The sequence below is a fragment of the Filicampus tigris genome, chromosome 10 (genome assembly GCF_054856515.1).
Source record: "Filicampus tigris isolate MCC_2025a chromosome 10, RoL_Ftig_1.0, whole genome shotgun sequence".
Lineage (NCBI taxonomy): Eukaryota > Metazoa > Chordata > Actinopteri > Syngnathiformes > Syngnathidae > Filicampus > Filicampus tigris.
Genome location: NC_141226.1, coordinates 25,139,499 through 25,165,483, shown reverse-complemented (window position 1 = coordinate 25,165,483; position 25,985 = coordinate 25,139,499). Strand labels below are relative to the sequence as shown.

Here is a 25,985-nt window from a genome sequence, read left to right as displayed (position 1 = left end):
TCCGTCTCTGGCTCCATCGTGCCCTCACTTGTGACCAAGACGGCGCTTCCGCTCGGGGCCGGATCTCATGCCCAACCCAGACAGGGCCCTCCACAATTTTCCGTCGGAGTACCTTGGCCTCCCATGTCGGAGGTGCTGATTCTCATGCCGACCGGGCTGCAAACCGCTCAAGCGAAAGATGAAGGTCGCGGCTCAATGAAGCCAAACAGAACCAGATGGTCTGCCAAAAGCGGAGATGTAACACTGAGGACACCGCGCCGGACCTCCTCAAAGCTTTGGCTCCGCCTAGAAATTCCGTCCATAAAGGTTATGAACAGAATCGATGACAAAGGGCAGCCTTGGCGGAGTCCAACCACAACTCGCTGGAAACGAATCCGACTTACTGCCGGCAATACGGACCAAACTCTCACATCGCGTGCGTTGCGCGTGACTGAACGGCCCCTATGAGAGGCTTCGGTACCGTCTACTCCCGAAGCGGCCCCCGCAACTCCCCGAGGGACACGGTCGAACGCCTTCTCAAACTCCTCGAAGCACATGTAGACCGATCGGGCAAACGCGCATGCACCATCGAGGATCCCGCCGAGGATGCAGAGTTGGTTCACTCTGTCCCCGATGTCTACCCGATTGTTGCAGAGGCGGGTCAACCAGGACAGCCCCACGACCGCCGGAGCCTTTGGGAATTCTGAGTGGCTCTCTCGTCCACCCTGGGGGCCCTGCCACCCAAGAACTTTTTGACCACCTCTGTGACTTCAAGCCCACAGATAGGAGAGCACAGCCCGACGCCCGGACACTGAACTGAGGAGGTCTTTGAAGCATTTCCCTCACAGACTCACGCGGCCCCGAGTCGAGGGCAGCTGCACCCCATCACCGCCATCGGCGGTGTTGGCGATGCGCTGCCACCCCTTCAGAATTTGCTTGGAGTTGTTGGTCCTCTGAGTTTTCACCTCGGCAGCTGCCAAAGCGGCGCTGCGCCCGGCCAGCCGGTTCCCATCAGCTGCCTCCGGAATCCCACGGGCCTTTAATACCCGACGGGACTCCTTCTTGAGCTTGACGCCATCCCTTACTGTCAGTGTCCACCAACGGGTTTGGGGATTGCCGCCGCGACGGGCACGTAGATCGGCTGCTACTACATCAAGAGCTTCTTGGCCTTCGCCTGGCCCAGGGAGGCGCCCGACGCAGCCTCGCTTGGACTCAAAGTCCGCCTCTGTTCCCGGCGCAAGGACAACGTTTGGCCGGAGTTGAAAGTCCTTCCGACAGGACTCCACCATATGGTTCATCATGTTTATCACGTTTGTCGTATTTCCCGTGTTTGCTTGTCACGTCTGTGTGAGTCCAGCTCGTAAAAGGAAGTTGTTGTCCGCATGCAGACATGGGGGGGGGGGAGTTCAAGGTGCTGTAAAACTCTCGAACAACGCCCAGCACACACTCATGCCAGCACACGCGTACGTGTGTGTGTGTGTGTGTGTGTGTGGTTGGCGTGTCCTGACATGTCTCAGACACGCACACATTTTAAAAGCAGAGTGTGTGTGACTTTGAGGAGGATTTGAAGGCGCGGTGTGAAGAAGACGACATGAGGATTTCATTCTGCGCACTTTTCTTTGTGCTTGGTGCCGTCACGGCGACCGAAAGTAAGTCACTTTGTTTCCTGTTACCAAGATGACAACAGCCAGGCCACTCTCGTTTGGCCGGATTACAACTTGACCCGTGACCTTTCGACTCACTTGGCTTGCCTTCGAGAGCGCGGCGTCTTTGTTGTTGTGTCACCTCAGCGCACTTAACCTCACTTTCGTTTGCACATAAGGTGAAGTCGCCTCCTAGTCCACATTTTGCACACTACAAAGAGATCCGACCAGTGTTCTCGCTCCACTCGCAATTACTGTCGTATTCCTAGTTAATGTAGCGCTCCCAGTAAGTGCAAAGGGAGTGAACGTCGTAAAGGTAGACGGTCCAAGAGTCACAACCCAAAGTAGAAAGTGTAGAATACAAGTAGGTGATAGTGTTTATGTCGAAAAATGAGAGGAGAGGTCAAACGGAACGAGTGGAAAAAGTGGAAGAGCCGGTGAAAGACTGAAATTTGTACACGTTGGCAGAGTCAAGGATCCTCAAGTCGCCAGTCAATGTCATGATTCGACTCCCGTTGCCAACTGTGACCGCCGTCTTTGTTTTGGTCTTTGGGCAGGGCCGCGCTGCGAGTGCAACGGTCGCTCCAGCGGGTGCGTGCGCGACGCCCGGGGTCTCCGTTGCGCCGACTGCTCGGGAAACAGCCGAGGTCGGCGGTGCGAGCTCTGCAAAGACGGCTTCTACCAACAGGGGGCGACTCTGGGCTGCACGCCGTGCGGCTGCCACCCCGCAGGTGAGGCTTCCGCCAAAGCTGTCCTGAGCGCATCAGCGACTCGAAGGCTCCGTTGGGAAGCCCTCCCTATCCACGACGCGGACACTCCACCGGCCATGGCCATGACGGCCCCGGAGTCGACTATGCGCTCGCTCGAAAAATGTCCCTCGAGTGAGGAGGGAGGGATTGAGGGATTCGTCGTTTCAGCCCTTGATGTGAACGTCCCCACGCGGCGAGTCTGGAATGAGCGACTGGTTCCAAATGAGCGACTGGTTCCAAACGCAGTCGCTGTATTCGCAATCATTCGCTCATCCCCGAGGCCCCAATCCAGCGGTACGCAACTCCGGTCCTAGCGAGCCGCTGCCCTGCTTGTTTGAGAAGTCGTGAGCGGGCTTCCACAGAGCTTGCTGATGACTTGCTTCCGGCGTGTTGGGCTAGGGAAACCTCTGAAACAAGCAGGGCAGCGCCTCTCGAGGACCGGGGTTGCCTACCCCCGCCCTAGTCGCAATGTGCAGCCTTTTCGACAGCGTAGCGGACCGAGATCAGGGGTGGCCAAGTCCGGTCCTCACCAGTCACGTTCCAGCCTGTTTTAGGTCCATCCCTCCGGCAACACACCTGACTCAAACGATGGGCTCGTCAGCAAGATTTGCAAAAGCCTGACAATGAGCCTGATGATTTGAATCGGGCGTGTCGCCGTAGGAATCAACCTGGGCCGAAACAGGCTGGATAGTGGCTCTTGACGACCGGACCGGGCCACCCCTGACCTAGATGGTTCCTGAAAATCCCTTTGTAGTGATTCGGCAGCTGGGAATGAGTAAAGGGGTCTGAGCGCAGTCGCTGCATTTGGAATCATCTCATTGACTCATCCCGTCGCTCATTCCCAAAGCCCTCGTCACTGACAAGGGATTTTTAGTGGCCCTTCTAGGGAACCAGCGACGGTAGGCCCACCACCTGAGAATCCCTATCGAGTGATTCTGGAGTGGGGAATGGTGACCGACTCCCGCTGTTCTCCAGGTTCTGTGAGCAGCAGATGTGACAGCAGGGGGCGCTGTACCTGCAGGGAAGCAGTCTCTGGAACCAAGTGTGACCTCTGCCCCCAAGGGCCGATCGGACCTCAGGGATGTTCAGCAAGGTTAACACCAAAACATGACATTTGAACAAAACAATAGCACTGAAATAAGTCACCACAACCCGGATTCTTCTTTTTCTCCCGCTCGTTCCCGTTCCCGTTCTTTGCAGACGACAACCCAGAGAGGATTCTGGGAGTGCGTTCTGTTTCTGTTACGGTCACAGCGGCCAGTGTTCTCCTCAGTCGACGTACAGCGTCCACAACATCTCGTCCGCCTTTGAGCACGGTAAGCCGCCCTAATCGAAGCCTGCCGGAAGGCGATTGACGGGTCCCGTCTGCAGGTCCCGACGGTTGGAAGGCGGCGACCTCTCACGGCCTGACCCCAGCGGACGTCCACTCCCGCTGGTCCCCCAAGTACAAGGACGTGGAGGTGATCTCGGGAAACGGTCTGCCGGTTTACCTGTACGCGCCAGGTGCGAGCGGATCCCGACGCCCCCCCGGGTCGGGCCTTAGCCCGACCCTGACCCTTGCAAGCACTTCCTGACGCTTGCTGTCCTCCTGACCGCACAATGTCTGTCTTTTGCGCAGCTTCTTATCTGGGCAACAAGTTGCTGAGTTACGGTCACAACTTGTCCTTCTCACTGCGTCTGGACCGCGGCATCCGTCACCCGTCCATCAACGACGTCATCCTGGAAGGTTCCGGTCACCGGGTCTCGGCCTCCCTGGGCGAGCTGCGCTCTGTCGTCCCCTGCGGACAGAAGATCAACTACACCTTCAGGTCAGAATTCCGCCACCTCCGTCAGGTTCCAGCAGCCGCATGGAGCCTGTTCAGGGAGAAGCGGGAACATTCCAGGCGGTCCAGCAAGTAGAAACAAACCAGGAATCTGCGGCGCTCACGTGGTTAGGTCATGACTCGCGGCACTTTCCCACTTCAATGAGACTGAAAGTTCTTCATTTTTCTTCACAATTTCCCCGAGTTTCCAAGTGTCTCAATGATGTACAGCCGCGGAAACAATTGAGAGACCGGCATGTTTTCTTCCATTTCTTGTTCATTTGAGTGTCTGGTGCCACTGAAAGTGTTAGCAAGTGACTACGTGGAATGCCGAAAAAGGCTCCTTTGCGCCAGTACAGTGCCGTAGCTGTTCACGTCAGGATTTGGGTAGTGATTTTGGTCATTATCAAGGAAACCTGATCGGAAAATGTCTCCATCATCTCTTTAGGTCAAACGCTCATGGCCTGTTTCCGTTTCCAGCGATATATTGGTCCCAACAAATGCGCCTTTAGTCGTATTTCAAACGAACATTAAACAGACAGGACAAGGGTGCTCCCTTCACTTTGCCGCGGCGCGGTTTGTTCAATAAAGCTCGACATTTTCACAGCGCATTCCCTGCCGTCGTGAAATGAGCTGGTTTCAGATCTCACGCGCTGAGCCCGGGCTCATCCAGCTGGGCAAACGGCAAGCGCGGATTTCGTTCGATTGACAACCGGTGGGCTGGATCCGGTCCAGCCGTCCCCTCTCCTTCATCGCTTGCCTCAACTGCAACGTTGCTCGCTCTCAGCCTCAGCAAAGTACTCAGCTGAACTGCTGACGCACACACGCAGCCGCCCCGGGCCGACTCTTGGTTCTGCCGGAGCTTTCTTCTCAAGAGAGTTTTTCCTTGCCTCCGTTGACTATTGCTTGCTCATTTGGGGTTCAGTTGGCAGTTGGAGTGGTTTTAGACCTGTTTGTGTTGCAACGCAAACTGTAATTCTGAGGAACTTTACGCCAGGCCATTGAGTGATGTCGTGTCATCACACTGTCTCTTGCGTGACATCAGACTGGACGAGCAGCCCGGCAGCGGGTGGCGCCCTCAGCTCACCCCTTTCCAGTTCCAGACGCTCCTTCAGAACCTGAGCGCCATCAAGATACGGGCCACCTTCGGAGACAGAGGTGAGCTGCGACTCTCGGATCCTGGCTCGGGCGGCGTAGCCTTCAACGGGTGTTTGTCTCTAGGACGCGGTTACCTTGACAACGTCAAACTGGTCTCTGCGAGGCGAGGCGACGGCGCCCCGGCCCGCTGGGTGCGGACCTGTGTCTGTCCGCCGGGGTACGAAGGCGACTTCTGCCAGCAATGCTCAGCAGGTTTCAAACGGCAAAGGGTGACGGAAGGAGCGTTCGGCCCTTGCGAGCCCTGCAGCTGCAGAGGCGGCGACTGCGACCCGCAGACGGGGGACTGCTATCCCGCAGACGAGACGCAGAGCTGCACGGACGGCTTCTACTGGGACTTCTGGGTTCGACGCTGCATCCCGTGTCCTTGCGCCGAGGGAGTGCCGTGCTCGCTGCTTCCTGGGTCGACACGAGCGCAGTGTCACATCTGCCCGCCCGGAACCACAGGTGGGTCCGGCGGAGTTTTGAGCAAATAGCGGACCCAATGGAACATAATCAGACAACGGGGGACTTGATCGGCCACAACGGGGCATATCGGGCACACAAGCGGATGTGGCATTTTGCTCTCCTGACTCTGCTCCACCCAATTAACGGGGGTTAGCGTATTGTTGTGATTTTACAACGCTCGCCCGGTGACGTGTGCTCAGGCCTGCGCTGCGACGAGTGTCAGGAAGGTCTCTACGGCTCGCCGGGAGGGGGCGCCGGCGGCTGGCGGCCGTGCCGACCCTGCCAGTGCAACGGCCACATTGACGTCAGCGTGGCGGGAAGTTGCGATCGAACCAGCGGCGAGTGTCTCAAGTGTGTCAACAACACAACGGGTCGCCGCTGTGACGTATGCTTGCCCAACTTCTACCATCGCAACCTGGACGACGCCTGCAGACGTAAGTCGCCGCGACCAAGCTGACATGCCGCTGAAGTTGTATGTCGATGGCAACGTGAGCATTTCCTGTATTTGGGCGGCTCAGCGTGCGACTGCGATCTTCGGGGCTCCGAGTCGGCGCAGTGTGACGACAACGGTCGGTGCCGCTGCAGACCGGGTTTCGAGGGTCCAAAGTGTGGGGCGTCACGCGAGTGCCCCACCTGTTTCAACGGAGCCAAAGCCAAGGTGAGAGGTCACCCCGGGTCGTCCGCATCACTCACGCGAGCCGTCTTTGTCATCCCTTTCCTAATGTGCGACTTGCAGATGGAGGAGTTGGCTTTCAAACTCGAGCAGCTGCAAGTGCAGAACTCCCGGACGGGTGGCGGACTCAATACCGGCAACGACGGCAACGTGGAGGCTGTCCTTACTGCGGCCGAGAAGCTGACGGACAACCTGGAGGGTGACGCGGAGCAACTGGCAGGTGCGACGTCGACACCTCTTTTGCGTGTGACGGACATTTGGATTTGTCGCGAGGTCATGCCTCATCCGAGTCCCGCCCGTGATGTCCCTCAGACCTGGAGAAGCGGCTGCAGGACAGTCTGAAGTCCATCGGCCGGACTCGTCTGACCGAGGAACAGGACGTCCGGAACATGGCCGATGCCACCGATGACATCAAACGCCGGCAACAGACTTACGTGACCAAAGCGGGTCAGCTTCAGGATTTAATGGAGGACATGAAACGCCAACTGAACGAGGCCAAGACAGGTCTCCGGTCAGCTGTAAGAGCTTACGCCGCATTGTCACAAGGTGTCAGTTGACTGGACTCGGTTGTCTGGTCACTCGACTGAAGTGCCAGGGCACTGGGTCGAATCACACTTCCACATTCTCGTCATTCCTGTCAGGAGTTCCCGGCGGGAGATGCGCCCGTGCCTCCAAAACTTCTCTCCTCGCTGGCGCAGGCTGCGACGAGCTTGGCCGACAAGTGCGTGCACCCGACACTCACCGGCGCAATTTTGGTAAACTTGCTCGTTGTTCAAGTGTGGTGGCTCTGTCAGGCATCGGACCAAGGCGGCGGCGGCGGAGCGCAGCGCCAACGAGGCTCTGAGCGACTCCGAGAAAAGTCTGGCGCTGATGCGGAGTCTTCTCACCGAGGAGAACAATGTCAAAGATTTGATTGGAGGAGTGAAAACCGTGTACGTTAGCCTTTCTTTCATCCCGCCGAGCGTTCGACGGGGGGCAGCGTCTCGCTTTTGTGTTTTGACTGCGCGCGCGTGTTCCTCAGCTACGACGGGATGGCGGCGCGGGTCAAAGGTTTGGAGAGCCAGGCGACCCGAGTGGGCGGCGAGGCAATGGAGGAGAGCAACAAGGCCAACGGCATGCTGGAAGACATCAACAGGATGGCCGGAGACATCCCGCCCGCCCTGACGGTCAGTCAATCGGCTTCCCTTTGGCCCTTGCCCACCAACGACGTCAAATGCCCACTACCTGTTGTCCGGGAAGATGGATAACCCTTCTGTCTCAAGTGCGTTGCGAGTGCATTTGTCTCGATCGTCGGGTCCGAAAGGCGTCGGCCCACAATATCCAATCCCGAAGGGCCGGCCCGCATCGGGCAAAATCAACTTTCTGGAGCCACGCCAAAAGGAAGGCCAATTGCTCACCCAAAACACCTCCGAAGCGGCGTTTTCCCGCTCATACCCGCTCTCTAACCGGCAGCCCCTGCGGACTCAACACTTTCTCCGAGGCACCAAGTCTGCCTAGTGACAACAACTGTTCATTTATTGATTTATTTTTTTTTAGTTAGTTAGTTTGCCTGCGGGAAGTTTAGAATATGTGAGTTGCTAACACGCCATGTCGTTTTTTGCTGAGCAACGTTATTCCCCGGTGTTTTTGAACGCGACGCGCCACTCAATTAATATTTCATTCATTTCATAATGAATGAATTTCGTCAATATTTCACCTCTTTGACTCCAGTGTACGAAAAGCAGCGCTGTCAATCCAGCAACGGGTGCGCAAGGTCATCCTCGTTCCCCACTGCCGTGGTCTCAGTTGCCCTCGGCTGTTGCTTTGTGGGCAGCGGAGTCAGCAGCGGGCGCTTCCACGTCTTTTTGCGTCAGTACAAGCGGGACCATTCTTCTGCTTTGAGTTCCGGCCTTCAGGCCCTATGTCATCAATCCAATTCTTCGGACTTTCTTTTGTAGTATCAAGCAGCGAAGATTGTTGGGACAAATGTGCCGCGGTCAAACTATCCATTTTGTTCAGGAAGTTGTTCAACTGAGCTAGAGTACAAAACGCTCGGTGCCCGCCCGCATGAAAGGTTCCGACTCCTCTCCATCCTAATGCGCCTTTGACGTCCCTGTTGCGCTCAGGGGGAGGTGGACGCCATGGCGGCCAAGCTAGGCCTCCTGAAGAAGGCGGTGGACGGGAACGTGGCGGGCTTTACGGCGTTGCGGGACGACATAGGGCGGGACACGGTCGCTGCCCGGGACCTGCTGGAGCGAGGCAGGGATGCCATGCAGGTAGGGAAGCATTGTGGGAATCCATGTCACGTCACGCTCCGATCGGTGACGACATCGGGCAACCGGCCAAGCTTTTCTGTCATCATATCCGTCAGGTTCATTTTCCATCAATCTGCCCTGTCCCACGCGTCCCGTCGTGGTCTAATTGCAACCTACTGTGTCTGCTTCCCGGTGGGTGTAGCCCTGCCTTTCTACAGCCCCTGTCCTGTTTCACATTGACCAGTCCTGTTCCGGCCCATTCTGTCCTGTCCTCTTGACTACTCATTGCGTCCCTTGAACTCCCTTCCCCACAGGGGCGAGAGTCGGTCTGGCACATAACCCTGGTCCTCTTTGACTCTTTTGACCTTTTGCTTACTTTCTTTTGTCATAGGGTTGAACTGCCCAGCTACAAATCCTTTTGCGTCCTATCCTGTCCATTCCTATTTGCTAGTTGTCGCATCATTTGTCCTGTCCTGCCCTCTGACCGCTCGCTGATGCTGCCACGTCATCAAGCTTTTATTCTGGAAATGACCAGGAAGGAAATTGTGATGTCACGTGACCCTCGCAGGATATGGATGCGCTGACAGGCCGAGTGGACGCTGCCCATGCTGATACCAAGGGGGCGCTGCAGCGCATCAACGGCAACACCAACAAGCTGGACGCAGCCCTCGGTACTCTGAGAGGTAAACGGAAAGCAAACGCCGAAAAGCCGCCTCCTGTCCTGCTCGTCTTCACTGTCCTCGCCATCCTGTCCGTTCTCAGGCTTTGACCAGCAGATGGTGGACAACCAAGCACTGGCGGACGCCGCCATTAAACGACTTCCTGCCATCAACGCCACCATTCAGCGGGCCGCCAAGAGCAACGGCGAGACGCGGGCCCTTCTGGACGTCGTGTCCGCTGACTCCGACGGGGCCATGGCATCCATCAACCGGCTGGAGAGCCTGATCCCGGGGCTGGAGGTGCGCCGCCGCTTACCTAGCGTAGCATAAAGTGCTGGCGTGGATTGACTAGCAAGGGTGCTAATCTAAGATTCAAGGCTTCAGCTCTCTTCCTTCTTTCCGGGGCGTTCTAACGTTCTAAGAATGATCAACACAACCACAATTTTATAGGTGAATGCAAAGGACATTCACCTTTGGTCTTTCCAGGAAATTGCCTTCAATTCCGAACCCAAGAAGTGCCAAGTCCTTAGGCTCTATTTTTGTGGACAGTGCAAATTTGCCGTGGCGCAAATGCCGGCTCGCTGCACGTTTTTGCTTGCCAGCTTGCATTCATGGCTACATTATGCCGCCTGTGTCCCTGTGTGACCTCTGTGATCTTTGCTGCCAGTAACACTGAAAATTTCCCCACTGTGGGATCAATAAAGGCCTGCTTATCTTAAGACCGCACTCAGGCAAGCGAGGCGGCCCGACGGGCGCAGCAGAAGCCTTATTTTGGAGACGCCTCTGGCGGAGCGACCTTTTGCTGGCAGAAACCCTGCTCAGACCACGTCTAACACTGGTGCAGGGTAGACAGCTGGTCTAATGCAATGGTTTTCACTCCAAAATATGTGATCAAAGCTTCTCAATCATTGTATTACATTTTTTCAAACATCCGCCGGCCCACGACGTGCCCACGTGACGGCACAGATGTTACCCCTGTCATGCGGAGACTCGAGTGCGCCACATTGAAAGGGCATGAAAGGAGCCCTTTTGATTGGCTGTGATGGAACTTGGCCGTTACCACTGCTGCGGAAGCGGAACGGCAGATCTGCCTCTCGCAGGTCCGCCGGCCCGAGCTCGTCTGCGAAAGGACCGGCAGCCGGGTTAAGCCGCCTCCGCGCAGACTTGCGGGATTTACGCCTTCACAAAAAGAGAGCCGCTGAACTTGGCGCAAAGTGACGAAAAACCTTTTACTTGCCAGGGAGCGATCGCGTCCGCGCCGCCTCTCGGAAGCGATGTCACTAAATTCAACGACGCCGCCAAGGCGCTGCGAGTGCTGGCGGGCGACGTCGGCGCAGACGTCGGCGGCGAGCTGAACGACGCCAGGAAGCTGGAAGCGGATGGCGCGCAGGTGAGACGTCGACCGCCGACATCCGATAGGTGGCGACAGCAAAGTGACGCGTTTGACCCACAGGCCGCTGATGCCGCCGCCGCCGCCCTGGGGAACGCCAAGCAGGCCCGAGACGCCATAGGAAGAATGCTGCAAGACATCGCCGGCGGTCTGGATGACCTCAGTAAGAAACGCGCTCAATCTCATCTGCTTCTCAAACTTTTACAAGGAAGGCTTTTTTCTCCCTCATAATCCAGTCACGCAAAGTGAACAAAAGGAATGTGTAGTACTGTAGTCTTCCCTTAAATGCATTAGCAATTGAAGCGTTGGGAAAGGACAAAGTTGTTGTAATGTTACCGTAACAAAATATGTCTTGAGGACAAAAAAAAGAGAGTATAAAGGTCAAGTTAAAAAAGTCAGAGGCACACCTGGACAAGACACGAGTGGATGGAGATGATTGGCGGACATGAGGACCGGGGCTGCCGAGAACAGGTGGAGATGACAAGCAAACGGCGAGACCCGAGCTGAAAAAAGGACACCCCGAAAAACATGACACAACATCAAACAAAAGTCGACGTCAGAGCAAAGTCGACGTCAGCGCAAAGTCGACGTCAGCGCAAAGTCGACGTCAGCGCAAAGTCGACGTCAGCGCAGTCAACAAGGCCCCAGTAAGCGCTGCCATGTTGTTTTCAATTAGGAAGAGCAAGAAGCAGCATCACGGCAAGTTGACCTCTGCATTGGGGCCCATCTCAATAGTGGCCCCACGCAACACGCACGCACCAGGGCGGGGGCCCGCTCAAGCACTTGCGGCTGGCCCAGTCTCGCTCAAGGGCGCCGCGGCTCCACGCTTGCACGCCCTGAGCTCAAGCAGTTGGCGCACGGCGGCCCCACTGCGGTGCGCTGTTTGAAGCTTGCCAAGCCCGGATGTGATTTGCTACTTGAAGAATTCTATTTGGAGGGTGAAAACTCGTGAAAACTCCCACTTGAGACAGTTTGAACTGTAACACAAAGGGGTTGGCTTAGAAATGGGACAAAAGGGAATCCAAAATTTTGATGGCAAACAAAACGCGGGGAAAACAGGAGGTGGCCAAATGTTACTGCCGCACACGCCAGTCGAGGAACCGCCCGTCGCGTTGCGCTGCAATGGACGCTGTGCTGGCGCCCCCTGCGGGCCGCAGAGCGCTTAGCATCGGCCTCTCTTGCTGAATGGGCCAACCGCTTGCGCGCGCAGCCGAGGCATGGCCCTTTCCGACGACTTGTGCCAACCTCCTCTTTTCTTGGCCTTCGTTAGGGCTCGGGGTCCCCCGGGGGTGCGGGTAGCCTAGTCGGAGAAGCGCTGCGACCTCTGACCTTCTTGTCGTTGCGCAGACCAACCGGGCACGTTGGACCCGCGCCGCCTTCAGGAGCTGGAGGACTCGGTGGCGGCGGCCCGCCGGGACGTGGCGACGCGTCTGGAGCCTCAGCTGAGGGACGCGGTCGAGCGCGAGGCGGCGCAGCGCCGCCAGCTGGCCCTCTTAGACGGGGACATCGACGCCATCTTGTGGGACATCGCCAACCTGGAGGACATCTTGAACACCGTGCCCAGCGGATGCTTCAACAGCCCCCCCATCGAGGAGGCCTGATGCGGCGCTCGGCGCTTTTTGACACCGCACCCGGATGACGTTCCGTGGCAGAAGCTCCTCCCCTTTCCGCAGCCACACACACACACACACACACACACACACGCGCGCGCGCATACACACGCACACGCAGGTGCGTCCTCGCTGTCGGGCACGTGCTCAAGTTGCCATTTTTCACACCCATTGCTGCTGTTATGGAACAAATTACGAGCTGATTTACTGCCAGCCATCTTTGAGCATTTCGACTCATCTGTCAAGGCCCACAGAAATGTGTCTTGTGTTTTCCGCAAGTTTGCCACCAAACCTAGCAAAAGAAAAAGTCAAAAGCTGTTCAGCAGTAGAAGATGGGTTGCTTTCACCCAAAACACAGCTTTCCCACCAAAAGGCGGAGAAAACCAGCTTTGGTGAAAAGGAACAACAGTGACTTGAATTGACGTCAGAAGTCGAGATTCATCTCCTAAGCTTGATCTTCAACTCGAAAGCTGTGCTCATCTTAATTCCGAGGCAGTGCAACACTGCCATCTACAGGCACACGTTGGCCATTAGCAGTGCTTCACCAGCCAACGTTTCACGGACAAACGGGGTGAAAGCCTCTTCCACACCAAGCCGTTGGCAACTGGCAACTACTGTACATTCCACGTCTTCCAGCTGATCAATTGAAACGGCAATCAATCAATGAGTTAATGGCCTCAAGTGTTGAAAATAGCTTCAGAACTTCCGACAGGATGTTTGGGAGCTCAACCGATGACCCATGTTTTGAATTGCCGGGGGTGGGGTGAGGAGGGGGATGCTTTTGGAGACGCGAGCCTCTGCCCGGCAGCCCAGACGCACGCACGCACGCAGGCACCTCTTGCCACGTGTTTCCTATTTGACTATTTATAGAATGACGAACGTGTCCAGACCTCTTGTGCTGAAATGTGAGCCGATCGATTGTCACGTGTTCAAAGCGATCGGTGTGGCATTGAATAAAAGGCTGCGGACAAAGCGTTTGTCTTTTGTGTTGAATTTTAATCAATCGACCAAAGTCATGCCGCAAGCACAAGTAGAGTGACAACATGCTGCACAGTCAACACCAACACTGACAAGCAGGCATTGGCCGCTCGCTGAGGCTTTTTCTTTGAAGAGCCATCCGTTCACGACCACCATCTTTTGGGGGATCCTCGTCAAGAGGCTTCTGGCTTCTAGACTCCTCCACTTGACGTGGACGGTTTTAAAAGGGCCGTCTTGTGGACAACAGGCCTCCGGTTGCCATGGCAATGAACGCTGGGCACGCCACAGGCCCGTTTCCGCGCTTGGTCATCAAAAGCTGCGTGCGCATAATTGCTACAAAGGAACGGTAGACAGGCACTGCTAGTGTTTGAGTAGTTTCCAAAAATATCCACATGTCTACCAAAGTAATTCATTTTTTTTTCTTCATTCCAATTGGAAAGTGTCCGTTGCGGGAGTCTGTGTGGCCGCAGGCTATTAAACGTACCGACTGGACCGAGGCCGACGACATCATCAGGCGTGCCCGCGTTTACGGTCCTCATCTCATTTCCGGTAAGTTACGGTGGCCGTTCGGTTTGACTTCACCCTCCGTGTCTAGAAATGTTGTGGAAGTAGTCAGGAATTGTGGAATAATGGCGCGTTTGTTGCTAGTACTGCTAGTTAGCAACTGCTAGCTAGCTCATTGAGCTATGAGCTTCCGCGCGCGCTCACTCCGAGTAACGGAAGCTTTTGCTTGGTTAGCATGACTGTTTGCTTTGTTTATCTTCGGCGTTTTGCCCGGCGGGCGTGACCCCCGGCAACATAGAATGGCCGGCCTGGTGACGTTTGGCTTACGTGGAGCCTGCCCGCTAGGTGACAATTGACTCCTTTCCAGCATTTTTGGTGAGGGACAACTTAAGCTCCCAAAAGATAAAACTCCAAATCGAAATTGTGACGTTCTGCGGTCTGTACGTGGCCACACGTGGCACATTTGGACGCATCCAAAGGCTGGCTGTTTCTCTCGCGTGGAAACGCTCCACCAAGTAGGGACGACTATCGGGCCACTTGGAAATGTCTTCCTCCCGCTCCGTAATGCCATCAGGATCAGAAAGTTGCTTTCCATCTGATCACGTGAGCTTTTGGAAGTAGTCGTTGCGATCCTTGCCAGTGAGTCCGCTTGCGTAGGCGTCCTCAAACGCTGTTACCACCGATCGCCCCAAGCTAGCGGCGGCTACCATGCTAATTGACATGGAGTGTTATGTGGGTACACACTATACAGTTCATACAGCAAACGGGCAAGATCTAGTTTTGACGTGTTCCGTGCAGTACCACATTGTGCCACAACTTGTGGGGCAGCACTGCGCTCTACTCAAGGGACATGCGGCGTAATTAAGAGCAAGAAGAAGAGGCAAAGATCCTGGTCCTCCACAGCAGAGAAAATATAGGCCAGTCAGTATTGTCGAATGCTGCGTTTGAGCGCGTCGCTGCTCCGTTTGCGTTTGTCGAGCCTGAAATTTCAAACTGTCACGAGAATATTTCAGTTGCCTCGATCGACGACCTTTGCCGATTCGGATGACGCCGATGGCCGGCAATCTGCCCGGACATCAAGTGGCCGTTGTTTTTGAAGCTTTTGAATGACCATATCATCAATGCTCGTTTTTTTTCTCGTTCGTTTTGCGTGAAGCTAATGAACTTTGGTTTGGTGGTTGAGCAGGTCGATACACAATGGTTCGTGGTCTTTTCTCCTATTTGTCAACCAACTGCAGTGACAAAGAGCTGGCTTGAGGCAAGCACGAAGGGATGCATGGAAAAACAAGCTGAAATGGACGCTGCACGTCGCCACGGGAGGGCTAAAACGACGGGTGGGGTGGCGCTGGACTGTACTGAAGTTGCGTGGTGATGCGGAGGGAGGGGGAGAAGTGTTAGCGTAGCAGCGCGCGCGTGCGCGCGGCGCCTATCCCGAGGCGTTGATGTAGAGTTGCGTGTTGAGGATGTAGTCGATGACGGGCTGGCACAGGTAATCCACGACGTGGCCGTCGCCGTGCTGCAGCGCCAGTCTGTGCGCGACGACAACAACGACAACAACGACAACGACAACAACAACACGTCACTTCCTCCTCCTCCAAAGTAAAAGCCCAGCGGACGCCGTTTGCGTCCGTACGTGCGTCCGTGACGCTCTCACCTGCTCTTGGTGGAGCTGACCTGCGCCATGGGATGCTTGCCGTCCTCCATCACCACCACGATGTTGTCCTGAGAGCAGACGACGAGTCAAAGACGACGAGTGACAAAAGCGCCACCGGCGGCCGCCCACCTTGTGTTTGCGCAGCACCGACGACTGCTTCATGATGCGCTCGGTGTCCGCGCCATCGCGAGGGACCACCACCATGCCGAAGTCGCCCACGATCACCTCCATCTGCAAACGCGCCCGCAAAGAATGGCCGGCTCCGTTTCCGTGGTGACTCGCAAGCGCTCGCGCCGCCGCTTTACAAAAGTCCCCGCGCTCACTTTTGCCATGTTTTTCGGGCGCGAGTGGCCTGTTTCAATCACTTGTGACTTTTGTCGTCGGAAGTCGTTTAGGATGCGCAATGAGAGGGCAAGTCAAGCCAAGTCCAACTCCGTTCGCTCTCTGCGCCCATCGGCACGAACGGCCTTGCCGACGTCACTTGCGCAAGGCCAGGAAAGGGGCGAGCCCCCATCGGCGCTTCGCTGAGCCGCCGGCATGTCATTTGGACACGGCTCCAAACGGCCGCGTTTTGCTGCTGCGCAGAGGCCGCCGGCGGGCCCGTTTCGCAAAGCCGACGTTAGACTGGACTTGCCCTCAAAGTGGCTCGAGAACGTCAGAGTGCGTCCGACAAGATGAAAGGCTGCAGGAAGAGGCCGTCATCGTGTCGGTGCTGGTCACGCCGTTTCCTTCTCACTCCGTTTCTCTGTTTTTGGGGCGTTTCAAGACGACTGAAATCATTTGCCAGTCCTTTCGAATGCTTTCAAGTGTTTCGTTTTTGGGAGCTCGCGATTTTCACACCATCTTTCTCTTCTTGGGACTCATTTGGTCAACTCGGTTGTAAAGGTTTTTCCAGTCATTTGTGACGTTTGCTTTTAGTTGACGCAGGCCAATTTGTGAAGTCGCTCTTCATTTTGTTGTTGCTGTTGTTAAGGCGTTGGATTGATGCCACAATTCTGTCAGCGTAATGTGAAATAGCCCGTCCAAAAACGTGTTTGCCGTGTGCAAAAGCGTCCTTGTTTTGAAGCCTGAAGGACTCTGATTCTGACTGGCTGTTGACTCTTCAATCGTAACTAACGTAAGAGAAACCGGAGGGGTGGGGGCGGGGGCGGGGGCGGGGGCGGGGTCAGGGTGACGGGAGCGCTTACATCACTGTCCTTCCACAGGCCAGGGATGCAGAAGGATTCCAGGAGGTCACTTCCGCACAGGAGCAAGATGCGCAACTCTACACAGCACAGCGGGTGGGCGGGGGTGGTTCGGGGTAGGTAGGTGGGTTGTCACGGAAGGAAAGAGACACGCCCTCAGTCGAGCACACCTTTTACTGGAGACACACATGCAGGAAATGGACGCAAGGTGCCGCCGCCGCCACTCACCGATCTCCTCGTACGTCATGGCGGGTCCCAAGTTGGCGTTTTCATCTGCCGCCAGGAACATGAAAGTCGGCGTCACGGAAGTCGGCGTCATGCGCGTGCGCTCATCGTGTGATTGTGATCACCACTCACCAATGAAGGTGAAGCGTTCCATGTGAGGACGCGTGCAGCAAACTTTGGCCAAACTCTCGCTCAGCTTCCCCCAAAGTTTCACTGCAAGCCACAAATTCCTCCTCATCCTCATCCTCATCCTCCCTCCCATTGACGGGGTCGGCCAAACTTACCCGAAGTGGCCTTGTGGTTCAAGTTGTTGTGGTTCTGGTAAATGGGCGGAGCCTGTGTCCGCGGCTGACCAATGACGGGAGTCGACGACGGCGTGTTGACGTTTGACAAAATGCAGCCCGTCACTCGCTGGGAACAAAAACAACCACCAGCCGCTGGATTCTCATCTTACTTGCCGTAAGATGAGCCCACAATTTGACAATGTTTGACTTTGTGTGTGGGGGGGGGGGGGCATTTGCAGTGCAGTTTGCGGAGCGACCCAAATTCCAAACAGCAAAATGGACTGAGCGAATGACGAAACGAAAAATACAAATGTCGTTGGTTGGTTCCAAGTTGCAGCGGCGCCTTGAGATACGAGCTGAATTTGGTCCCACCTCCAAACGCTTGTATCTCAAATCATCTTTTGCCATTGAACTGAATAGGAATGCGGCTGATCCGTTGCAGCCCTCCCTTTTTCTGGCAACTGGCAGCGTGGTCGCCGCCCCTCGCCACCTGCACAACCACGCGCAGCTGACACATCCGCCGTGACGGCCGCTGGCCTCCAATTAAAACCTGATGTCATTTCCTGCTAGTCAGCGGGCAAGGAGGAAGCCTTGCGGCGTTCCAAGGCTGCAAAACACTTCAGATGCCTGCGTGCAAACATCAGCCAGGGCTTTTGCACGCAACTACTTCTTCAGTGTGACCTAAACGCTCTTGGAAAAAGGTCACCGCAATGCAAATGCGTCCCCAGAAAAAGGCCGGCGCTGAGCTTGAAGCTCATTCTGCCGCGCGACTGTCGACTCGGGACCGGCGCGTTCCGGCACGTTACGAGGCTTGAAAAAGTCAGCCGGACCGAGAGGACGGATGCAATTGCAGACAAGACAAGACGCCTCACCTTCATCAGGTCTCGGTGGTGCTCCAGGACGCTGCAGGTGGTCTGCCAGGTGTCCTGGTAACACTCCCAGGGGTCCACCCTGCGGCCGCAGCAAAGACGTTGGAGTGAGCGGGCGAGCGGGCGGGCGGGCGAGCGGGCGGGCGGGCGGGCGAGCGGGCGGGCGGGCGGGCGGGCGAGCGGGGCGGGCGAGCGGGCGGGCGAGCGGGCGGGCGAGCGGCGGCCGCCGTCACGTGACTCACCTGATCCAATCGGGCGAGCGGGCGGGCGAGCGGGCGGGCGAGCGGCGGCCGCCGTCACGTGACTCACCTGATCCAATCGGACGACTGCACGGCCAGCTGACACATGGTCAGACGGTGCCTGCTGGACACCAGGCCCTGGCGGACACACAAACAGCGTGTGAGCGGAGACAAGAATGGCGCAAAGCTGAACGCGGGTGCAAAAGAGACCGGCTGCGGGCCTCTCATCAACGAGCGCTGGCGTGGTTACCCAAGCAAGAGTCCAAAAGGCTTTCTTTATGAGGCTTTTGGCCGGTCTAGAGCAATGTCAGTGAATTCCTTCAATTTCAAGAAAAAGAAAAGTCAACTTCCGCTTCCCAGCGGCTCTCGTGGAGAGCCAACAGTCTCGAACGTGGCTTTTCAATTGGACGGTGATCTTAAATCAGCGCTGTCTTCGTTCACCTTAGGCAGCCGGCTAAGGTGAAGCCCCTCCTCTCTCATCGGCACTTGCAAACCGTCATCCGCGCCTCGGCTAGATGACCGGAAGGCACTTGATTTTGGAGTCGGCCGGTCCTCTCTCAAACGTGGCCTCCTGACCGGAGCTCGGAAGACGGAGCCCGACACCCCGACTGCGGCCTGCCTTGGCATTTTGCCGTTCGTTTGAAGACGCTTCCATTTGTTGACAAATGTCGTTTGCGTGGCCTGACTCTCTCGGAGCTCGTCCGCTCCTTGGCGGAGCCTCAGAGGGGAGGCAGCCTTCTCCTTCCCTCTGGAATGACCTTCCATTCAATGTTAGGCAAGCTCCCTCCCTCCCTCCCTCCCTCCCTCCCTCTCTCTCCCTCCATTTTGAAAACTCAAACTTGGAAGACCCACTTTTATTCTTCGGCTTTTGACCCGACCTGAGACTGACACTTTTCTGCCCGTGTCTTATTATACATGAGGAGCATTCATTTGTGTTTTAATGATTCGCTTTCACTGCCTTTGTTGCGGCCCGACTGCTCTTCTTGTTAAAAGTAAAGTGCTTTGTTACAGCTGCAGCTGTTCTGATATGCGCCGTATGAATGAAGTCCTATTGTTTATTATGAGCAGCGACAAAGAAACGGGCGCGGTCGGTCGGTCGGTCCTTTCATTGTCACGTGCTCCAATTGGCTGGGGCTCAGCGGCGCAACGTATCCCGGTCCACAAAGCAGGACAAAAGTCGCGCGTTTGGACGGACATGCGCCGCTGTAAGTATCGTGACATGGCGAGCGCATTGGTGAGCGTTTTAATATGGCCACATGGTCGTTATCGTCACGTCCCTGCCCAATCCTCAAAAAGCTCCGCAAAGCCTCCCGAAAAGTCAGCGAGCCTTGACGGATGGCCAGACAGTGTGCCATCACCGCGGCGGCTGTGACAACTTTTCTGCCGGTTGGATTTCAGGCGTCAACGACGACAAGGACAACTGACTGCGGGCGGCCAACTCACAGCTTTGCCATACGAGTCGTGCACCGGCGAAATGATCCCTCCGATCACGATGAAACGGCCGCTTTTGTGCAGGTAGTCCCTTGCCTTTTCTGCGCACACACAAAACAGACAGAAAGCAAGTTGTACGCGGGAAGAAGCAAAGTCAACACGGCCGGTAGCGCACGGTTCTGGCCGGTCCCTGGCTGCGACGTATTGCCATGTTTAGCCAAACAGTCGAGTGGCGCCAGCACGGAGAGTGGCTTACGTTGTATGGCGGTAACATAAGAGGTCGCATGGCTAATCAAGAAATATTACAAGTACAGAACTGTGCGACGTCCCCTGATAGCTAGACAAGCAACACATGGGCAGCGTGACAAGATGAGCCAAATGCATTGTCTGCCCTTTTGCAAGTGCCACGAACGATGTGTGCGTTACTGAGCGGGACTTGTTTCTTACTGTCCAGTTTTGGACTTCTTGTTGGCTTCCTTTGTCTTGGGCCGTTTCGAATGCCCATGAACGAAAGAGGATTAGGGCCAGTGGGGGGAAAAAAATAGGTTGGCAAGATTCTCGCTTTTAAGTCAGAATTAAGTCACAATTCGGAGAATACAGTCAGAATTCTGACTTTAAAGTCGGAATTCTGACGTTAACGTCAGAATTTTGACTTTATTCTCAGAAATAAAAGTGAGAATCTTACCACCCTTATTCCACCCCCCCCCCCCCAATCCTCTTCCGCACCCATGTACGCAGACAGCCCTTCTCTTATTTTGACCTCGTTGTTATGTGGGCTGCGTCACATCGCGGGTGGGGTTGGGGCTGCACGTACGCTAGCGTTGTTCTCAAGGCCGGCCTGCCCGCCGCTCGACCGCCCGCCTTCACGACATCGACTGGACGCGACGCAAAGCTCGAGTGAGAAGGCTTCGTTCAGCACCGGACCGCTGGACAGCGACGAGCGACAGCGGCCGAACCAAACAAAAACAAAAACAAAGGGCGGCCGCCTATCGCGGTGGGTGACGTCACAACGTGCCAAACCCACACGAGCCCTTACCGAACATATGGATGTGTCCCTTGGTGATGGGATTGAAGCTCCCGCACGACAGCAGGATCACGTGACTTTTGCTGGTTTCTGGCATGGTTCCGGTTCTGGTTCTGGTTCTGGTTGGGGGTTGTGTAGAGGCGGCAGACGACGCAGAGCGAGAGGCGAGGTCGCCCAGTCTGCGGCAGGATGTTGGGGGAAGTGACGTCACCCGTGTCACAGATACGCTGGTCACGTGAACAAGGGAGAGGGAGCGTGAAAGGTGTCCAAAAGACCGGATTGATTGGAGTCCTTTTTCCTCATTCATTACACTGTCGTTCTGGTTGAAATTGCGTTCGAATGCTTCATTGGGAAATGTGGGGTATGATTGAATGATTGGGTGAGGGCTAGGTGATGGATTAGAATTCGGGGAATGTGCCCTGAAAAAACATGGCAGTGATGTTTACTTGAAATATACCTTCCACTTTCTTCACTCAGAAATTGTAGATTTCATAAGGACGGTTCTTGGGTGTTTTCCTTGCATAGATACCTTGCATAGATTAGTTGATTGAAAAGAGTGACTCAATGACCTGTTAAGTTGGGCTCTCTCAGTTCATACGAAAATGGACTTTCGCTTGTATAACACTGTTTCCTCTTCTCCGAGACGAGCACAGGGGTTCGAAGGCAGAAGAAAAAGCGCTCGGCCAGAAGTCGACGATGAGCTTTCGCGCAGGGACTGCATGCCACGCGCTCAGGTGTTGCTTTTCTTCGTGCCGTTGCAGGCAGACATGTTGATAATATGTGTGCTCAATCTTCTTGCCCAATATACGGACCAAATGCAAATGTTGACGATATGATGTTCCATGTTGTGCACACACTTTTGTCCCCCGGACTCGTTTACCTGAGTGAGGGGAGCCTCTGGCGTGGCGACCCAGGGACCGGTCAACATTTTACTCAACATAAATGTGGGCGTTTCGATCTGCTCGTTCCTTCGTGCTGATCCGAACCCTTCCGATAAGTGCCGAAGCTACTGCTCTCCGCCAGGAAGCAACAAATTGGCGGCGGCGTCAGCGGAGCCAACTTGGGAGCGCTTCGTAACCTGAACGCCGGTCAGCTTTGTCTAAAATAAGACGAATGGGTTGACGTGTGAGTGGTGTAATTCAAGCGAGACCATCAAAGTGTCAAACGAAAGAGACTTCATTATGTTTGTTATGCATTGTATTCTATTCGTGTTTAGTTGTTCGCGTGTTTTGTCGTTTCGGTCTGATTTCGGTTCTTTCGTGCTGAGCCGAATGTTTCCGGAAAGTGCCGAAGCTGCCCCCGCCCCCCTGCCCCTCGTGCAGGCTGGCAGGCAGACAGAAAGCAACAATATGGCGGCGGCGTTCGCGCAGTTAGCCCGTGAGCTCGTCGTAGCGTGAACGCGGGCGAGCCGTCACGATGAGCCTCTGCGCGCACTTTTTACGGTAGGTCGTGCTCGCGGCCTCTCGTGCCGATACACACGACTCGACGAGCGGCAAGACGAAACCTGTGAAGGCGACGCTTTTGCTGCTGTTTTCCTCGCGTGCTAAGGCTAAAGCTAGCGGCGGCTAGCTAGTTTCCAACATCAACAAACAGTCGATGTCATCACACTCCGCGGATAAAGTCACTTTTGCGCATATAGTGGCATCGCGCCTTCAAACGTCAGCTTCACTTGAACCTGAGCATCTTTATCAGAGTAGTGAAACTCGTCGTCACTTGTCCATGTTGCTACATAGCTGTAGCTTTTTGCTAACATTGGCGTTGTCGTACAAGGTTGTGTGACGTCACGAGCGTACGCTATCAATATTCTGTACAGTGGTGGTTGTGGTGAGGCTACGCGACGCAGTGCGCTCGCTGCCAGAGACTTAGGCGTCACGACGACATGAATGACGTGTAGCAGCTGACGTCACTCGGAGGTGAAGTGTGTTATAAGTGTCTAACCAGCTGCTCTCTGTTGTGTTGACGAGCAGACAGGCAGAGGCCCTGAAGGCGGACATGACAGGTGAGCACCTTCGACACGTCAATAAAATACAACACAACTTGCATTCCTAAAAGGACATTTTGCACGCTAAATAGCACTTTCCTTCATTTCGTCTGAAAAGTTCATGACATGTTGTGTTACCAGGGTAACGGGATGCATTGCACAACGGCGACGAATTGTCGTATCTAATTTTCTCATGATGTGTAAATAGGAGCTGATATGATCAAAAGTCATACACGGTTATCGTGTTCATGAATGCTGACTGAAACGTGATTAGCATGGTAACAGAACACATTGTCCGAGGACGAGCAATTGTCATTAGCACAATAAAAATAATCACGTCTAAATAAGATGTGCTCATATTAAAATGATGATATACATAGTCATGAACGTGACTTGGTGTGAAACGCTGACCTGTTACCATGGCAACAGAACACACTGTACTCGGTTGTAGGTTTTTAAATGCAACTCATGATTGGGATGATTCTGTGTCAGAAATTTAAGTATGTGAAATCATCAAAATCATCATGTTCGTGACTTTTAGTGTGGAAAGATGGGAACAGAACACGGTGTATTCTTGAATGAATAATGGTGTCTATTTGTCAAATGCAATTATGGTCACAATGAATCACTACGTGTAAAGTTAAGTTCCACCTTTTATTTATCATGCACATGACCTAGCGTTGCGATAAAACAGAAGGGACTGGTCTCGGATCAGTGTGGGCTGCCCAATAATCAATGTATATCGCCACAGACACCTGATCAACGTCAATAGAAATTGCACTCGAAATAATACAAGCCCGTCACTGGCAACAATCAAAAGCACCGAAGGCTACCTTCGCAATGCGCGGCCTGATCCCCAATTTGGAGTTTTTGTTAAATCTGATCTTTCTCTGTCCTCATTTACGCCACGTCGAGTGACATGCATAAGTCAAAAAGCCAAAATCACGTGGCGCAGTGTTTGCAGAAGTAAATAGGGTCCCATTTGATCACCTCATATCGCCAGAGTAACGAGGCAGGAGGAGGTAGAAATATGTGGCGACGCTGCTCGATCTCCTCATTTCACACGTCTACTATTAGATTTAGAGCCACGTACGGAAGAAGCCCAGTTTGAATTTGAATCAAATCAGAATTGTACTGTTCACACTGCGTGCAAAAAAATCAGACACGTGTCGCATATGGGCAAAGAAAAATCGAAATTGAGCTGCAGTGTGTACGTGGCCTCGTGGGAATTTGCAACACAAAATCACGTTTTACTACCAGATATGGAAAATTGGTATGTTTCCTCTCGATAGTCGCGTGTTTTCCTTATTTTTTGTTGTTGTTGTATTTAATCAATTTGTTTTCTTAGTTGAAATGTATAATGAAAAAAAGACATCACTGATCATCACTGACTAATGCGAAATCGGTACATTGTGAATTGGCCCAGCACGTTACGTTGAAAAAGACATCTGTTGAATCTTTAAATTGACCATTTGATTTGACGTTTTCATCGTTGTTTTAACCTCTAATTTAAGGTTAAACGTTATATTTTAAAATAAAATGACCTCAATTCAGCCTTTTTCCTCCAGATCCTTATTTTGAATAGTAAAAAACATATATTATAATGCTAAATATCAGGAGAAGCGGTTTGGATGACGGATGGATATATCGATACGGACCGATATGAAATATTTGCTTTTCAACTCATCGCCCAGCCCGAGATCCACTTTTTAATAGTGTTTCATTTTGAAATGAAATGATCATCACATGAGGAAGGATAATGTGCACGAATATGAAGTGAGGTCAAGTTCCTCATAGTGCTTTTGACTTGGTGTGGAAGTGTGTCGTTGCCACGGTAACTGCACCGTTGCACTGTTATGGACAAATATGACTCTGCACGAGTGTGTTTGCGCGGCGCAGACTCCAAGCTGGCGGCGGCCGAGGCGTGGACGTCCCGCCAGGCCTTGCAGGACTTGTACCAGAAGATGCTGGTCACGGACCTGGAGTACGCCTTGGACAAGAAGGTGGAGCAGGACCTGTAAGCGGCGGCCGCTCCGCTCCGCTCTGCTCTCCTCTCAAGCTGCTGACGCTCCTCGGACGCTCGTGCCCGCAAGTGACTGGCGTGTCGTCTGTGGTCCTCTTGCAGGTGGAACCACGCCTTCAAGAACCAGATCACCACCTTGCAGAGCCAGGCCAAGAACCGGGCCAATCCCAACCGCAATGAGGTACAGGCCAATCTGTCCTTGTTCCTGGAGGCGGCCAGCGGCTTCTACACTCAGGTGAGCTGATTTTGTTGGAGAGCTTGCAAGCTTTTTGCATTCAACGCCACACCTCAACTGGTTGCTCTCTGCTCGCGAGCAACAACAACATGAAGAAGTAGCAGTCGAGTGGCAGGCCTTCGGCTGTCAAAATGCCGAGTCTGCTTGGGTTAGCCGCTGCAACTTGTGGACCGAGAGAGTTTCTGAAAATGTCTTTGGAGGGAATGAGTGACTGGCCTCGGCAGTCATATACTGAGTGAAGCAGGCCTTTTGTTTGGACGCTGTCCATTGGCCCACCCCTGTCATTTGCGATGGCTAGGGACCGGGTTTTGCAGGGGCTCCATTGTACTTATATATTTGGTAAGAATACACTGGCCCGAATCACAACCCAAAATAGATATAGATCACCCAGGCCCATCCGTATTTATTGTGAAAATCCTCTTTTTCCCTGTACAGTTTTTCCCCTTCCACATGCTTGAAACGCATTCATGCTCCTTAAAACTGAAAAGTAGACTCATATCACATTTCAATCAATCAATCACATTTTATTTATATAGCACTTTTCATACATAAAAATGCAACTCAAAGTGCTTTAAAACATTCAAAGCAAAACATAGAATTATCTTCAATCAAAAGAAAAGATAAATTATTTAAAAGTTGTTGAAAGCCAAACTAAAAAGGTGTGTCTTGAGCTTCCTCTTAAAAATATCAACAGTCTCTGCAGACCTGACATCCTCTGGCAGGCTATTCCAAAGGTGAGGACCAAAATGGCTGAATGCAACCTCGACTCATAGCCCAAAAGCCAATTGAAACATTTTCGATGTAAACGCTCAAGTGTTTAACCCTAACCATCTCAGTTTGTCGAACAATAGTCCTTCAGCTTAATGCTAATGTTGAATGCGAAACGCCACGGACAGGCAGGCGGGAATTAGCATCGGTGTGAGTGTTTGTAAACATTCAAACAGCTGCTACTTTCCACACACGCAGCAGCGACGCATACAGGCAGAGCGGACAGCATGACTCACAGGAATGTA

General features: G+C 54.0%; 3 protein-coding genes across 9 annotated transcripts in view; 2 read left to right on the top strand and 1 right to left on the bottom strand.

Annotated features, from left to right (window-relative positions):
• The first annotated feature begins 1,445 nt into the window (after positions 1-1,445).
• Positions 1,446-13,313, top strand: lamc2 (laminin, gamma 2). The gene is made up of 21 exons (XM_086042419.1): positions 1,446-1,628; positions 2,180-2,353; positions 3,347-3,464; positions 3,572-3,687; positions 3,743-3,874; positions 3,990-4,179; positions 5,219-5,331; positions 5,395-5,775; positions 5,976-6,209; positions 6,294-6,433; positions 6,512-6,668; positions 6,761-6,966; positions 7,090-7,169; positions 7,243-7,380; positions 7,470-7,614; positions 8,554-8,703; positions 9,251-9,365; positions 9,445-9,641; positions 10,582-10,731; positions 10,795-10,894; positions 12,079-13,313. The coding sequence occupies exons 1-21, from the start codon at positions 1,571-1,573 to the stop codon at positions 12,330-12,332; spliced, it is 3,348 nt and encodes a 1,115-aa protein (XP_085898545.1). The 5' UTR covers positions 1,446-1,570; the 3' UTR covers positions 12,333-13,313.
• Positions 13,314-13,316: 3 nt separating this feature from the next.
• Positions 13,317-20,951, bottom strand: nmnat2 (nicotinamide nucleotide adenylyltransferase 2). Of its 2 annotated transcripts, XM_086042433.1 has the most exons (11): positions 20,746-20,949; positions 19,722-19,810; positions 18,349-18,416; positions 18,043-18,121; positions 17,171-17,297; positions 17,019-17,099; positions 16,890-16,934; positions 16,665-16,741; positions 15,607-15,708; positions 15,478-15,545; positions 13,317-15,352 (listed from the first exon to the last, which is right to left on the bottom strand). In XM_086042433.1, exons 1-11 carry the CDS (start codon positions 20,828-20,830, stop codon positions 15,250-15,252), a joined length of 924 nt encoding a protein of 307 aa, XP_085898559.1. In that variant the 5' UTR covers positions 20,831-20,949; the 3' UTR covers positions 13,317-15,249. The 2 variants fall into 2 exon arrangements, with proteins under 2 accessions (XP_085898559.1, XP_085898560.1); XM_086042434.1 differs by lacking the exon at positions 16,665-16,741 and having other exon boundaries at positions 20,746-20,951.
• Positions 20,508-25,985, top strand: part of smg7 (SMG7 nonsense mediated mRNA decay factor) — a 19,116-nt gene continuing 13,638 nt past the window's right edge. The window contains exons 1-5 of one of the 6 annotated variants that reach the window (XM_086042413.1): positions 20,508-20,995; positions 21,377-21,467; positions 22,701-22,732; positions 24,614-24,731; positions 24,840-24,972. In XM_086042413.1, the coding sequence (XP_085898539.1) occupies positions 20,923-20,995; positions 21,377-21,467; positions 22,701-22,732; positions 24,614-24,731; positions 24,840-24,972 (447 nt within the window). In that variant the 5' untranslated portion in view covers positions 20,508-20,922. Of the gene's footprint in view, positions 20,996-21,376; positions 21,468-21,534; positions 21,822-21,872; positions 22,176-22,700; positions 22,733-24,613; positions 24,732-24,839; positions 24,973-25,985 lie in introns of those variants that run through there. The other 5 variants (XM_086042412.1, XM_086042415.1, XM_086042417.1 and 2 more) reach the window with 5 other exon arrangements.

What these genes read in the sequence shown, in the direction of transcription:
- lamc2 (XM_086042419.1), top strand. Translation starts at nt 1,571, where the DNA reads ATGAGGATTTCATTCTGCGCACTTTTCTTTGTGCTTGGTGCCGTCACG. An exon ending in ATTGGAGGAGTGAAAACCGT is followed by an intron (nt 7,381 to 7,469) that starts GTACGTTAGCCT and finishes CGTGTTCCTCAG; the next exon opens with CTACGACGGGATGGCGGCGC. An exon ending in CGGCGGTCTGGATGACCTCA is followed by an intron (nt 10,895 to 12,078) that starts GTAAGAAACGCG and finishes GTCGTTGCGCAG; the next exon opens with ACCAACCGGGCACGTTGGAC.
- nmnat2 (XM_086042433.1), bottom strand. Translation starts at nt 20,830, where the DNA reads ATGCCAGAAACCAGCAAAAGTCACGTGATCCTGCTGTCGTGCGGGAGC. An exon ending in GGGACACATCCATATGTTCG is followed by an intron (nt 19,811 to 20,745) that starts GTAAGGGCTCGT and finishes GTGTGTGCGCAG; the next exon opens with AAAAGGCAAGGGACTACCTG. An exon ending in ACCACCGAGACCTGATGAAG is followed by an intron (nt 17,298 to 18,042) that starts GTGAGGCGTCTT and finishes TTTTGTTCCCAG; the next exon opens with CGAGTGACGGGCTGCATTTT.